This window comes from Mastigoproctus giganteus, chromosome 3, assembly GCF_048544385.1.
Source record: "Mastigoproctus giganteus isolate SK-2022 chromosome 3, ASM4854438v1, whole genome shotgun sequence".
Classification (NCBI taxonomy): Eukaryota; Metazoa; Arthropoda; class Arachnida; order Uropygi; family Thelyphonidae; genus Mastigoproctus; species Mastigoproctus giganteus.
This window is the reverse complement of record NC_143577.1, coordinates 21,166,208-21,181,185: the sequence shown is the minus strand read 5'-3', so window position 1 is coordinate 21,181,185 and position 14,978 is coordinate 21,166,208. Positions and strand designations below refer to the sequence as shown.

Sequence of the window (14,978 nt, the reverse complement as noted above, 5' to 3'; positions counted from 1 at the left end):
GTAGTGTTGGGTGGCAAAAATTTGATTTGAACAAAGTCAGATTGTGTCTCAAGAGATTGAACAAGGTTGGGATCATGGCCTGCTGCATTATCCAACAGAAGCAGTGCCTTCACAGGAAGCTTATTTTTCTCAAGATAACTCTTCACTGAAGGACAGAAAACTCCCATTCATTGTAGACATATCCTGTAACCTAGGCCTTCTTGTTGCTGTGCCAAAACACTCCCAGCATACCTTTGTCAATCTTCTGTTGTTTAAATATTCTGGGGGTGTTAGTGATACACAAGCTAAAGCATCAGCTTAAAATCTCAAGAGACATTGGCACCCAACAGGAGAGTGAGTCTGTCTTTCATAGGCTTATGCCCAGGTAAACTAGCCTCATCCTTAGTGATGTACGTTCTTATTCACTTCCAGATGAGGCCAGTTTCGTCATTGTTAAAAACTTGCTGGAGAAGATAACCCTCCTGATCAACAAACTCTTGGAATGCAATTTTAAAGGTCTCAGGTGCTTTTTTATCAGCACTGGATGTCTTTCAACACTTGTTTTTTCCCCTTGTTTTGAAGCACTTGAACCTCCAACCTTTAAAAGCCAGCCTCTGCTGGCTTTTAAAGTCTTCAAAACGCACAGCACTGCCAGTGGTTGATGGAGCTTTAAGTTTCAGATCATCATACATCTGAAACAATCGTATGAGTGATGTTCCATGTGCCACGCATTTAACAATTATGTTGTTGAGCAATAAAAAAATACGCTAATTGATTGAGAACAATTGTACGAATGATGTTCCATTCACCACACTTCTAAAAATTTTCACACATGTATCGTTCCAGCTATATCAGAAAGCTATCAGTACCTGCAAATATCTTCGGTCCTTAAAATAAACGATCGTATGGAAGGTATATCAGTTCAGTTCCTGAGAATATCGGACGTCAATGTTGTCATAAGTTGAGGCCCCTACTGTATTGGCACAACAACTTTCATTGCTATATGTTTGACTTGTAGGGGAGGGGATTAATTTATGCATGTCATTTTAAGGTTATCCTATAAGAAAATAATAAAGCAGCTTTGTTTGTATGATATATATAGATTAGTATTAGTAGAGGCATATGATGCAAGAAAGCAAGCTTATGCAGCATCAGCCAAAAAAAAAAAAAAAAATGCTGCTATTTCACCCCTCCATTCGTTCCAAATGCCTGTCCAGCTCAGCCTTAAATTTATTTAGGCTGTTAACTTCTGCAACAAAAGATGGAAGCCTGTTCTACCAATAAACTACCCGCTGGCTAAAGGAAATTTCCACACATCTATTCTACAACTATCTTTCCTCAATTTGAAACTGTGCCCCTCCGGTTCTTAGTCTGAGCAAGAGGAAGAATACCATCAGCATTCAGCTTGCTGAACCCATCAAGGCCTTATACACCTCAAGCAGATCACCTTGCACGTGCCTACTCTCTAGGCGCTGCAATTTGCAGAACTTAAGCCTTTCTTGGTAAGAGCACCCCTTTGTTCCCCTCACCAATCTTGTTGCTCTTCTTTGTACTCATTCTAGCAACTCTACATCCTTCCTAAAATGAGCCCTCCAGACCTGTACACAGTACGCTAGGTGTGGCCTGACCATTGTCTTGTATAACAGGATAATCACCTCCCTGTCCCTGCTAGTAAAATTCCTATATATCATTGACAAGACTCCATGACCTGCCCTGGCAGCTGTCTGCACTGCTCAGCGAACTTCATATTTGACTGCACAATTACCCCCAGGTCTTTTTCACTTTCCACTTCCTGGAGCGTAGTACCACACAGTTGGTACGTTTCTGTTCAGTTATCGCTACCCGTATGCAGTACTTTGCATTTTTCAAACTTCAGTTGCCACTTCTCAGCCCACTTTCCCAACTTATCCAGATATAGTTGGAGTAGCATTATGTCTTTATGGGGCTTAGAGGGAGAACAGACATTCTGTTTGTTATCAGACACTCAGTCTAAAACACCAACGGATCCAATATCTTTCTATTTTCAGAGGACTTAGGAGAAGTCCGGTTGGCCTGCCTCCCTAAAATCCACTCATGCACACCTTCTCAATGGTAAGCCCTGTTACGTTACTTAGGTGGCAACGAACATGTAGAGTGGTTTTCAAGACACCTGGTCAGCGGGTGCCTCCGTAGCGAGGTGGGCAGGAGCAGCAGTGTGTAGCACACGCTTCTTGATTAGACAGAGGTTCAAGCCCGTGACCACCAAATACGGAGGATGTGGCAAGGTCAGGGAATGACCACTGCATATCCCCGGAGCAATATGGCCTTAGTTGCTAATGCTCCTAAAAACCAAACAACATGGTCAGCGTGAAGAGGAAAAGACCAAACCCTCCAGCACATGACAGTAAGACGAAACAAATGGCCCTCAGTCCCCAGCGGCTTTCACTCCAGGCTGCCATGCATGAAACTGAACTTGGCCTGTTACAACGTAAGATCGCTCATCGGTGAAGACAGGATATTAGAGCTGGAAAAGGAATCAGAAAATGTGAATTGGAATATTGTCGGTTTGGCTGAAACAAGAAGAAGAAATGAATCACTTATAAGTTTATTAAATGGAAATCTGCTGTACACCAATGGAAACAGTGAAAGGAGTGAAGGCGAAGTTGGCTTTCTGGTCCATAAAGATATAAAAAACAACATTTTGGAATTCAAAAGTACATCACCAAGGGTGTCAAGACTACTACTCAGTATTTCTAAGAGGTATAAGCTAAAGGTTATAATGATTTATGCACCAACATCGAGCCATGATGATGAAGAGGTTGAAGAAATGTACACTGAAATTGAGAATCTTCTAGATGAACAGAAAACTCACTACACTATCATTATGGGGGACTTCGATGCTAAAGTTGGAAAGAGACAAAACAGTGCAGAAAGGGGACCTATAGGAAATTTTGGAATTGGTGAAAAAAATGAGAGGCGAAAGACTTGTGGAATTTGCAGAATCTCGAGGAATGTCAGTAATGAACACTTTTTTCAAAAAAAGGGTGAACAGAAAGTGGACATGGAAGAGCCCAAATGGATTAACAACTAATGAAATAGACTTCATCCTCACTAACAGAAGATATATCGTGAATGATGTTACTGTTCTGAACAAGGTAAATGTTGGAAGTAATCACAGAATGGTAAGATGCACACTTGATATAGATGTAAGAAAAGAAAGGAAAAAACTGACTCGAGTAAATAATACAAAGGTCTTTGAGATAACAGAAGAGGAGAAAAGGCAGTATGTACTGGAACTTAAGAACAAGTTTTAGCTTCTGCAGACTGCTCTGGACCAAGATATCGACGAGGAATATTACAACTTTCTGAAAGTGATAAAGCCCAAGAAACCTATAGGTAAAAAAAAATCCAAAGAAGAAAAAATTAGTCAAGAAACACTTGTCATGATGAACCAAAGACGACAAATGAAGAGCAAGAAAAACACTGACAAGGAGAAAATTGAGTATACTGAGTTATGCAAAACCATTAGAAAGAGACTCAGAAAGGACATATGAAAATTTTAACACAAGAAAAGTAGAACAAGCATTAAGGGAAAACAAAGGATTTAAATCAGCAGCCATGAGCAGTAATACAGAAAGACAAATGAAACTGAAGAATAGCGATGGTGTATTTATAAATAGCAGAGAAGGCATAATTCAAATAGCAGAAGACTACTATAAAGAGTTATATAAGGAGCAAGGGAATGATGCCAGCAGTGGGGAAGATGGATCGCAAATTAGTAACACATACAACATACCCAATATCCTTCCTGATGAGATAGAACATACGTTGAAGAAAATGAAGAAAAAGAAAGCCATGGGGGAAGATGAAGTTACTAGAGTTGTTAAATTGGAAAGAAGAGACATGACACAAAAACTGGCAAGACTCTTCACAAAATGCATTAGAAAAGGTGTGACGCCTAAGGAGTGGAAAAATGCAATCATAGTTTTGCTGCATAAGAAAGGAGATAAATCAGAAATTGGAAATTATAGACCAATTAGCTTGTTATCCCACATCTACAAGTTATTCACAGGGGTCATTACTAACAGATTAGAAAGAATACTGATGAGAATCAACCGAAAGAGCAAGCTGGCTTTAGGACAGGATTCTCAACTATGGATCACCTTCACGTAATGTCACAGCTAATGGAGAAAGCAAATGAATATAAAACACCGTTATGCCTGGCATTTGTGGATTATGAAAAGGAATTTGACTCCATACAGCATAAGGCAATGTTTCAGGCACTGGAAAGACAAGGCATAGATACCCCATATATTATGATTTTGAAGAAAATATATGAGAATGCTACTTCCTTTATTAGACTAGACAAATACAGCAGCAAATTTAAAATTGAGGAAGGATTTCTCCAAGGAGACACAATATCTCCAAAGTTGTTTACTGTTGCACTTGAGGAAGCTTTCAGAAGATTAGACTGGTCGCAGAAAGGAGTCAATGTGAATGGAGAGTACTTAAACCATTTACGATTTGCAGATGACATTGTGGTCATAAGCCACGATCCCAAAGAATTAGAGGAAAATCTTAATCAGTTATGCAGAGTTAGTAAGGATTTTGGAAGATGAATATGGCTAAAACAAAAGTAATGATGAAAAAGTATGCCACAGAAAGGGATATAATGATTGAAGGAGCAGTAATTGAAAAGGTGGAGTCATATACTTATCTGGGACAGGTCATTAGCTGTAATAATGATAAATGGCTGGAAGTCAGGAGAAGAATAAATTTTGGATGGATAGCATTCAGTAAATATAGTCAAATGCTGAGGAGCAATATCCCAATTTGTCTGAAACGTAAAATAATGAACCAATGTATACTCCCCACCATGACTTATCGAAGTGAAACGTGGCCACTCAACAAAAGAATGCCGCCTCTGTAGCCAGGTAGGTAGGAGCAGCAGTGCGTAGCACACGCTTCTTGATTAGACCGGGGTTCGACCCCATGACCACCAAATACAGAGGATGCGGAAAGGTCAGGGAATGACCACCGCATATCCCCGGAGCAATATGACCTTGGTTGCTAATGCTCCTAAAAAAAAACCAAATAACAAACCAAAAGAATGGAAGAGAAGCTGAGAACTACACAGTGAAGAATGGAACGAATTATATTGGGAATCAGACTGTTAGATAAGAAGAGAAACACATGGATTAGGCAGCAAACTCAAGTACAGGACGTTCTTATCAAAATGGTCTTGGGCAGGACACATAGCTCGAAGACATGATGACAGATGGACTAAGAAAATAACAGAATGGTACCCAAGAGGAGCTAGAAGACAACAACGGAGATGGACAGATTAAATTCATGAGTTTGTGGGTAGTAAATGGATGACCATTGCACAAAACAGAAGGAACTGGAGAGTTGCTGGAGAGGCCTTCATCCTGCAGTGGATTGAAAATGGCTGATGATGATGACTGTCTTTACTGTCGTTAACAACCCTGCCAACCTTTGTATATCATCTACAAACTTGGACATTAAACCTGATATACCTTCATCAATATCATTGACTTACTCACTCAAGCAACTCTACATCCTTCCTAAAATGAGGCCTCCAGACCTGTACTCAGTACTCAAGATGTGGCCTGACCATTGCCTTATACAAAGAGTTAATCACCTCCTTTTCCCTACTAGTAAAATTCCTGTATATCATTGAAAATACCCCATGACCTGCTCTGGTAGCCTGTCTGCATTGCTCAGAAAACTTCATATCTGACTGCACAATTACTCCCAGGTCTGGGTTCAAGCCCCTGACCGCTAAATACGGTCGATCTGCCAACCCACACTGGACCAGCGTGGCAGATTATGGTCCATTTCCCTCAGCATGAATTGCTGAGGAGGCTTCTATCCTGCAGTGGGTTGATAATGGCTGCAGTTAACTTTTTTTTTAAGTGTAGTACCACACAGTTGATACGTTTCTCTGGGGTTACTTCTACCCATATGCAGTACTTTGCATTTGTCAATGTTAAACTTCAGTTGCCACTTCTCAGCCCTTTTGCCCAAATTTTCTAGATCCTGCTGCAGTAGCACACTGCCATTACTGTCATTAACAACCATACCAACCTTTGTATCATCTGCAAACTTCAACATTAAGCCTGATATACCTTCATCAATATCATTGATAATATACAAAACAACAATGGGCCTAACACCGAATCCATGGGGATCTCCCTTGAGTCCAAGGATGCTCTCATAATTATGGTTATGTGTTTGCTTACTTCCTTTACCACGTCCTTTAATATAACTGGATAGATCCCATCCACCACAGGTGCCTTTCTTTTGTTTAACTTCAACAATTTTTCCTCCACTTTGCTCTCAGTTATTACAAAATCATTAAGCACCTTGTTACAGTTTGATAAACTTCTGGCATTTTCCTCCCTTAATAACTCCTCATGTGTGAATGTAGAAGCAAAATACTCATTCAGATTATCAGCTATCTGAGCAGGATCATCAAAAGTCGTACCATCGATATCAAGTGGACCAATCTTATTCATCCCCTTCCTCCTAGAGTTTATATCACTAAAGAAGTGCTTGCTGTTTTTCTTAGCATCCTTTGTCAAATATTTCTTGTAATCTGCCTTCGCTTGCCTAACCTCCTTTCTGACTTGATTACAGAACTAGCTTTTATCTATCAGAGGCTTCTGTGTCGCCTGATAATTTATATGAATCCCATGCATTTTTCTTCTCTGCCACGAGTCTCATTAGTTCATCTGACATCCATTTGGGCCTAAACTTTGAACAATATTTCTTAATCCGTATGAAAAGCCTAGTAGCTTCTGCGATTACTTCCTTGAATGTTTCCCATTTAGAATTTGCTGCTGGTAACATCATCAGTTGGTCTCACTGTATACAATTTTTAAAACTGTCTGAGACCTCTGTAGTCCCCTTTACAGAAGCAAAATCCCTTCCCTTTACCCCTGATGATAGTAATATCTTTAATTAAGTAAATCCCACATCAGCACACTGTGATCACTGCCACCTAGTGGTTCCTGAAAATTCCTAATGCATGAATAATCATTACTGATAACCAGATCAAGAGTATTACTCTCTCTGATTACCTTTCTAATGTGTTGCTGTAGAAAACAATCATCCAATAAATCCACACAAGTGTTGTGCTAGTGTGGGAGTGACCAACCCACAAGTTCCAGTTAAAATCTGAGAAGTTAAAATCTCCCATTATTAGATAATCTGATTTACTAGCCCACTTTATTTCTTTGTTCATTGTACTCATCAGAGTCATTAGGCCTATAACACACACCTACTCTCATTTTTGCTTTCCCAGTGCTTACATCACACCAAACTGACTCAACAGTGCTGGTCCCACTGTTGTTTTGTATATTTATCAATAATATTGATGAAGGTATATTAGGCTTAATGTCCAAGTTTGCAGATGATACAAAGGTTGGCAGGGTTCTTAATTACAATAATGGCAGTGTGCTTCTGCAACAGGATCTAAAAAATAGGGGCAGGTGAGCTGAGAAGTGGCAAGTGAAGTTTAATGTTGACAAATGCAAAGTACTGCATATGGGTATAAGCAATCCCAGAGAAACACGCCAACTGTGTGGTATTACACTCAGGATGGTAGAAAATTAAAAAGATCTGGGTATAATCTGGGAACAGTTAGATATGAAGTTTTCTGAGCAATGCTACTAGGAATTTTGCTAGTAGGGAAAAGGAGGTGATTATCACTTTGTATAAGGCAATGATCAGGCCACGTCTTGAGTACTGCATACAGGTCTGGAGGCCTCGTTTTAGGAAGGATGTAGAGTTGCTTGAGCACGTACAGAGAAGGGCAGCAAGATTGGTGAGGGGAGCAAAGGGGTCCTCTTACAAAGAAAGGCTTAAGTTCTGCAATTGCAGCGGCTGGAGACTAGGCACCTGCAAGGTGATCTGATTGAGGTGTATAAGGCCTTGAATGGGTTGAGCATGCTGAATTTTGATGGGATTCTTCTGCTTGCTCAAATTATGAACCTGAGGGGGCATAAATTCAAATTGGACAAAGTCGGTTGTAAAATAGAAGTGCGGAAATTTGCCTTTAGCCAATGGGTGGTTAATTGCTGGAACAAACTTCGATCTGTCGTTGTGGAAGTTGATAGCTTAAATAAATTCAAGGAGGAACTGGACAAATGTTTAGAGGGAATGGATGTGTAAAATTTTTTTTTTTTTTGGCTGATGTTATATAAGCTCATATGCTTCCTTTCTTGCATCACGTCTCCATTACTACTACTACTACTACTACTACTACATTGCACTGGCTATTTATGTCAACTGGATGCACTTCCCTAGATTTTGTTTCTTAACTTACAGCATAACCCTCCTCCCTTCCTATCCTGTCTATTCTTTGGTGACAGATTTTCAAATTGTTGAAATTGTACATAAAAAAGGCACCTGTAGTGGATGGGATCTGTCCAGTTATATTAAAGGAGGCAGCAAAGGAAGTAAGCAAATCCTTAACCATATTTATGAAAGCTTCCTTGGACTCAGAGAAGGTTCCCATGGACTGGAGATGTTGAAATGTATGTCCCCAGTTCACAAAGGGAATAATTACAGACCTGTTAGTTTAACTTCCAGGAAAAATAATGGAGTTGCTGATTAAAGAAGCACTGCAGAATCACCTAGACAAGAACGCAGTTATAGTTCAGTCACAGCATGGATTTGTGAAGGGGAAGTCTTGTCCGACAAATTTGATTGGATACTATGATGTGGTCACAAAGAAACTGGATGCAAAAAATAATTTTGGTATCATATACTTGGATTTTAGGAAAGCTTTTGATACTGTTGCACATGGAAGACTACTGTACAAATTGGAGTAGTATGGCATTAAGGGCAAGTTGCTGCAATGGATAAAAGGATGATTGAGTGGGGGAAGACGGAGAGTGGTAATCAATGGATACTGCTCTTTGTGGACTAATATTATTAGTGGAGTTCCCCCAGGGTTCAGTGTTGGGCCCTGTGTTGTTTTCTTTATTTATCAATGATATTGATGAAGGTATATCAGGAATAATGTCTTAAGTTTGCAGACTATAGAAAGGTTGGCATGGTTGTTAATGACATTAATGATAGTATGCTACTGCACAGGATCTAGAAAAGTTGAGCAGGTGGGCTGAGAAGTTTAACATTGACAAATGTAAAATAAATACTACATATGGGTAGCAGTAACCCCAGAGTAACGTACCAACTGTGTAGTACTACACTTAGGGTAATAGAGAATGAAAAGGACCTGGGGGTAATTGGTGCAGTCAGATATGAAATTTTTTGAGCAGTGCAGGCAGGCTGCAAAAGTAGCTCATGGTGTCTTGTCAATGATATACAAAAATTTTACTAGCAGGGATAAGGAGGTGATTGTCCCTGTGCAGTACTCAAGGTTTGGCCTGACCATTGCCTTATACACGGGTCTGGGGGCCTCATTTTAGGAAGGATGTAGAGCTGCTGGAATGAGCAGAAGTTCCAGAACTCTTACCCAAGTTCTGCAAATTGCAGCATATGGAGACTAGGTCCCTATGAGGTGATCTAATTGAGGTATATAAAGCCTTGAATCGTTTGAGCAAACTTAGTGATGATGGGATTCTTCCTCTTGCTCAGATTACTCACCTCAGGGGACATGAATTCAAATTGAGGAATACAGTTGTAAAATAGATGTGCGGAAATTTGCCTTTAACATGCGGGTGGTTGATAGTTGGAACAAACTTCCATTATATCTATCTAGTGGAGGTCAAAAATTTAAATAAGTTCAAAGGTGAACTGGACAAGCATTTGGAGTGAATGGATGGGTGAAATGGGAAGGTTTTTTGGATTTTTTGCTGATGCTATATAAGCTCGCTTTTTTGCATCATATGCCTCTACTAATGCTGACATGATCTAGGAAAATTAGGTCAACGGGCCAAGAAATGGCACTTGAAGTTTAACATTGACAAATGCAATATACTGCATATGGTGTAAGAGTAATCCCAGATTAACGTATCAGCTGTGTGGTACTACACTACACTGAGGGTAATGGAAATGAAAAAGACCTTGGGATAATTGTGCAGTCAGGCATAAAATTGTCTGACAGTGTAAACATGCTGCCAGGACAGCACATGGGGTTTTGGCTACGATATACAGGAATTTTTCTTGCAGGGATCAGGAGGTGATTATTTCATTGTATAAAGCATTGGTCAGGCCACATGTTGAGTACTACATACAGATCTGGAGGCCTCATTTTAGGAAGGATGTAGAGCTGTTGGAGCAGGTACAGAGAAGGGCAATGAGATTGGTGAGAACAAAGGGAAGCTCTTACTAAGAAAGATTTCAAGTCTGCAAATTCAGTGTCTGGAGACTAGGCACCTGTGAGGATATCTGATTGAGGTGTTTAAGGCCTGTTTATGGATTGAGTAAGCTAAATATTGAAGATATTCTTCCTTTACTCTTGCAACTACACACATAACGGGGACATAAATTCAAATTGAGAAAGGATAGTTGCAAAATATATGTGCAGAAGTTTGCCTTCAATCAGTGGGTGGTTGATCTGGAACAAATCTCCATCTGTTGTTATGGGAGTAGGTGGTTTGAATAAATTCAAAGAAGAAATAGACAAATTCTTGGAAGGAATGGATGGATGGATGGATGGATGAAGTGTGTAGGTTTTTTTGGCTGATGTTTCAGTAGTAATTATTATTGTTTTGTAAAATTTTATGTTAATTTAGTAATATAAATATACTGTATTATTAAATGTTATTTTATTTTGTGCTGAGACCTCTGTTTTTTTTTTGTTTTTTTTTATGACATATCTTAGTTAAAAGTTAATTTGGCTTTCACCCTCTATTAAAAGCATCACATTTTTTCAATTCCATAAGGTGCTGCTTAATGCAGGTTTTACTGTACATGCCTATAGTATTTAAGGTTGATGAAATTAAAACAGTGTTAGGAAACTGATTAACATTATTATCTTTTCCATGTGCTAACAGTGAGCACATATACTATTTCAGTTTAATACAGGCAAATTCAAAACTAGTAAAAAATTAAAGACCTAGTAAATGAAATGTTCTTGAATTTGAATTTTTTCTCTGGTCTTCACATCATGGCCTTAGTCACTCATGCACCAAAAAATCACTCACTCTGTGAGGTGAATGAGTGAGTGATTTTAGTTTTTTTGGCGTATGTTTACAGAAATTTGAAAAAAAACAAATAATTGGAAAAGTTAGCCATTTACAAGTGAATCACACAATGCCTCCTGACACTGCCACTATCCAAAAATGGGAAAATTAAAGTGTATGTTGAGCACACAGTTGATTTTCTCCATGTAAAAAGGCCTGAATTTGAGTCCCAGTCAGACTCAAAGAACCAGACTCAGGAGAACTTTTATAAGCTTTCTCACACCATGGCTAAATTAGTTGGTCTCGGGCAAATGTTTAAATTTTTCAGGAGATTTTGGAAATTTTAGGTTTTCATATTCAAAAACAGTGAATTGACCCTAGAATATGAGCAATTAGACATAATACACTGATACCTCAAGACCTTAGTTGCCTTTAGTTGTGCAGAATTATCCAACACCCAACCAATCCATGCTAAATATGAACTGAACCATTTGGGGGGGGGTTGCAGTCCACGCTGATAAATAAAACATAATGTATACTATGTATGTGGGGAAAAAAGAAGAAAAAAAGTGACTGAAATCCAGAAAAAAGAGAACTCTCCAGGAAATCTTAAAAAACGTGAATACCAGAAATCTGTCAGCAAAACTAGAAAAGTTGACAGATTTGACACAAAGTGGAAAATGAAATGGATGACAAAGAACCTATTAAATTAGTATCAGAAAGGAGAGATGCTTGGGATACCTACAGATAATCAAGATACCCTGGTCAATATTTAATGCACAAAGTAGTTTGTAATTAGATTATTACTATCAAAAGGTTTTGGCAAAATTGGTTCAAGAAAGACATTTACAAATTCCTTACATTTGCCATCACTAAAAAGAAAGGACTGAACCACACTGGCCCACTACAGGTGGGCAGTAGGATCAGTATGGACAACCCCAGGCTAATGCATGATCAATTGAACAGGCATCTGTTTATATTTATGAAAAAATTATGAAAAAAGTTAACAATTATTAAGCATTAAACAAAATTGCAAGTAATTAAAAAGCTCTGAAGAAAAAATTATGATACTGCCAGAGTAAGCTCTTTTTCTTCAAATGCTTGTCTGAGACACCTTCCTTGTGGTCTTCCTGTGATCATTACCTTTCACTTTTGCTTCAGATATCTGTTTAGCTGATACTGCTTCTCCAATCATTTCTTACCTTTGATTGCATATTTGTTTAACTGGCATTTTGTATACTTCCTGTGTTACTTCTGTTGTTTATTTCCATCTCTAATCTTTCATATTCATTAAAGATGCTTCCTGCATACACAAGTTTACTAACTTGTTGTTCAGTGTAATTATTTATATTTATTTAATTGTTGAGATACTACCAGTGTTTAGTATTTTTGTAATATATATATATATATATATATATATAACCCCAGAGGCTCACATCTGATGAGTATGAGCTTGGCACACTCAGGGTCCTCAGCTGGATATCATCATTCTCTCTCTCTCTCTCTCTCTCTCTCTCTCTCTCTCTCTCTCTCTCTCTCTCTCTCTCTCTCTCTCTCTCTCTCTCTCTCTCTCAGGGTAATTCAGAATTTTTTTTTTATGTTTTTTTTTTCGGCTGGTGCATCATACGCCTCAGGCTTCCTTGCACCATATGGCTAATAATAATAATATATAAACTTTGACAAAATTTCAATAAAATTCGGTAGTTTCTCTGTGTTCTTAATCTCCATATTTTCAGTACACAGTATACAAGATGTGGAAATAAAGTTCCTCTACAGGTGCAATAAAAAGAATACTAATTAAAGGAGCTCAAAAATGGTTTTATTTTTATCCAAAGTAACACCATCTGATTGAATGCACTTATTACACCATTCTTAAAGTTTCTGAAAAGAGTCAGTACAGGCATCTAAAGAGATGATGTTCGGTTCAGCAGTTACATTTTTCTTTATGTCCTCAATCCTGAAATCTCTTTCCTTTGAGGACAGTTTTCCTTCAGAAAGAGGAAGAAGTCTGCTAGTGCTAGCTTTGGAGAGTAGGGTGGTGGTACAGTGCTATGTTCCTTCAGAAATGTCTTCAAAACTGGTGTGGCAGGACCATTGTTTTGCAACAAGAACCAACTGCCTTTCTCTCGAAATTGCAGCCTCATCCAGGAAATGCACTTCAATAGAGTTTGAAACACCTGTACATAGAATGTGCAGCATTGACTCTCCCCCCCTTCAGGTATTGACAGAAGTCTTATGTTTTCAGAAATCCAGAATCAAGACAGTGCTGATCATCTCAATCCTGGAGTTCTGTAAACAAATTTTTTCGGGCCTTGTTGATGATTTTGAAATCCACTGCATCCTCTGACATTTCTTCTCTGAGTCATACTGAATCACTTGCACCTCTCACTGTAGTGGTTTATAATTTAATCACTGTAAACAGTTTTTAACATTTCATACATTTCTGTTACAGATTTTCCCAGATTAAAGCAAAATTTGATATTTGCTCATTGCTCATTTGCAAAATTGTGACACAGAACATTAACGCTACTAATGAAACTGGTTGTTACAATTTCTCAGCCTACTGTACAATCTCTGTACTACCATCTGTTGGAGGAAGTTTGAACTGTAACATACCACTTCTGTTTATTTTCAAACTTATTGAAAATGACTGCAACAGCACCAGTCAGCAAACTTTATTGCCATACCTCATAAATATATATATTTTTTCCCCTCTGGTCTTTAGCCTTTAATTTTTATTCTCAGTACAGTTTAAACACACTTTTTTTGTGTTTAAAATAGTGACATAAGTTACTTTTGTATTTTAAGGAATAAATCTCATTTGCAGATTCATAAGACATACCAATTTATAATTTATCTTTTCTACAAAAAGATTGCTTCTCCTTAAAATCAACATTGCAAAAAGTGGAATTTTTTAAAGTTAGATTTTAAAAAAAGCTACATTTTAACCTAGCTTCTCCACGAAGAACATAGTTGTTATTTTATTATATTCCTTTATTTTTTTATTAATTGTAGAATCACTCTGAATACAATGACTTTGACCATTGAAAGTCCTAAAGTGTATACCCAACAAGGAGTTCCCATTTCTGTCACTGGTATTGCTCAGGTAAGTTATGGTAAAATTATGTTTTAGTAGAATGAAATTTTTACATTATGCAAGAAGAGTATAATAGCACAAAAAATTTAAATTTTGCTCTATATCACTCATGCTTTAAATGAAGTAAATATGCTTGCTCCATTGCTTGTCTATATGTTTTTCTATGGGACACCTTTTTTGTTTTAATTATAAAAAAATTAATTTTTGTCTTTTTTGCTGAATTGAAAACAGCATTCTATTAATTATGAAGTCATTAACAAAATATTGAAGAAAAATTAATGAGTTAAACCAGTAATAATGTTTTTTTCATATTTCTTAAAATTTTCGAGATTAATCATTCCCCTCCCCCAAATTGAAACACAAGCAATTAAGGTGGCATCTGCCCACCAGTTTTTTTTTTTTTTTTTTTTCGTTTCAACTGGTACTATATTTTTTTTTTGCAAGTTTCCTCAATTTCAGTAAAAACATTATAAATTTTATTATTCCTTAATTCTAAGAAATATCTAATTTGGTCCCTTCAAAGGTACGTTCTAGACAGCAAATAGAGCTGCACTGCTATGCAGTACGTACTCAGATTTAAGGTTGTATGCAGGCTTGAATCACTCCCTGAAAACATGCCATTTGACGAAAATTGATTTTCACCCTGCCCTCTGCTCTGATCCTGATTTGACATCATCTTGTGGTGCCATTTTGTCAGTTAGAATTTGGTGTTGAAATAGCTTGGCCCCGAACTGATGTGGCCTGTTGGTGATTCCCTTGGCACCTGCCCCAATGCCAAGGCATTCCTACGCTACTGGTAACACATT

General features: G+C 38.0%; 1 protein-coding gene across 1 annotated transcript in view; it reads left to right on the top strand.

The window, feature by feature from the left end:
* The window catches only part of LOC150087782 (flotillin-1-like), a 109,530-nt gene that overhangs the window by 30,723 nt on the left and 63,829 nt on the right, over positions 1–14,978 (top strand). The window contains exon 3 of the mRNA XM_090370416.1: positions 14,091–14,181. Within this exon, the coding sequence (XP_090226542.1) occupies positions 14,091–14,181 (91 nt within the window). The remainder of the gene's footprint in view (positions 1–14,090; positions 14,182–14,978) is intronic.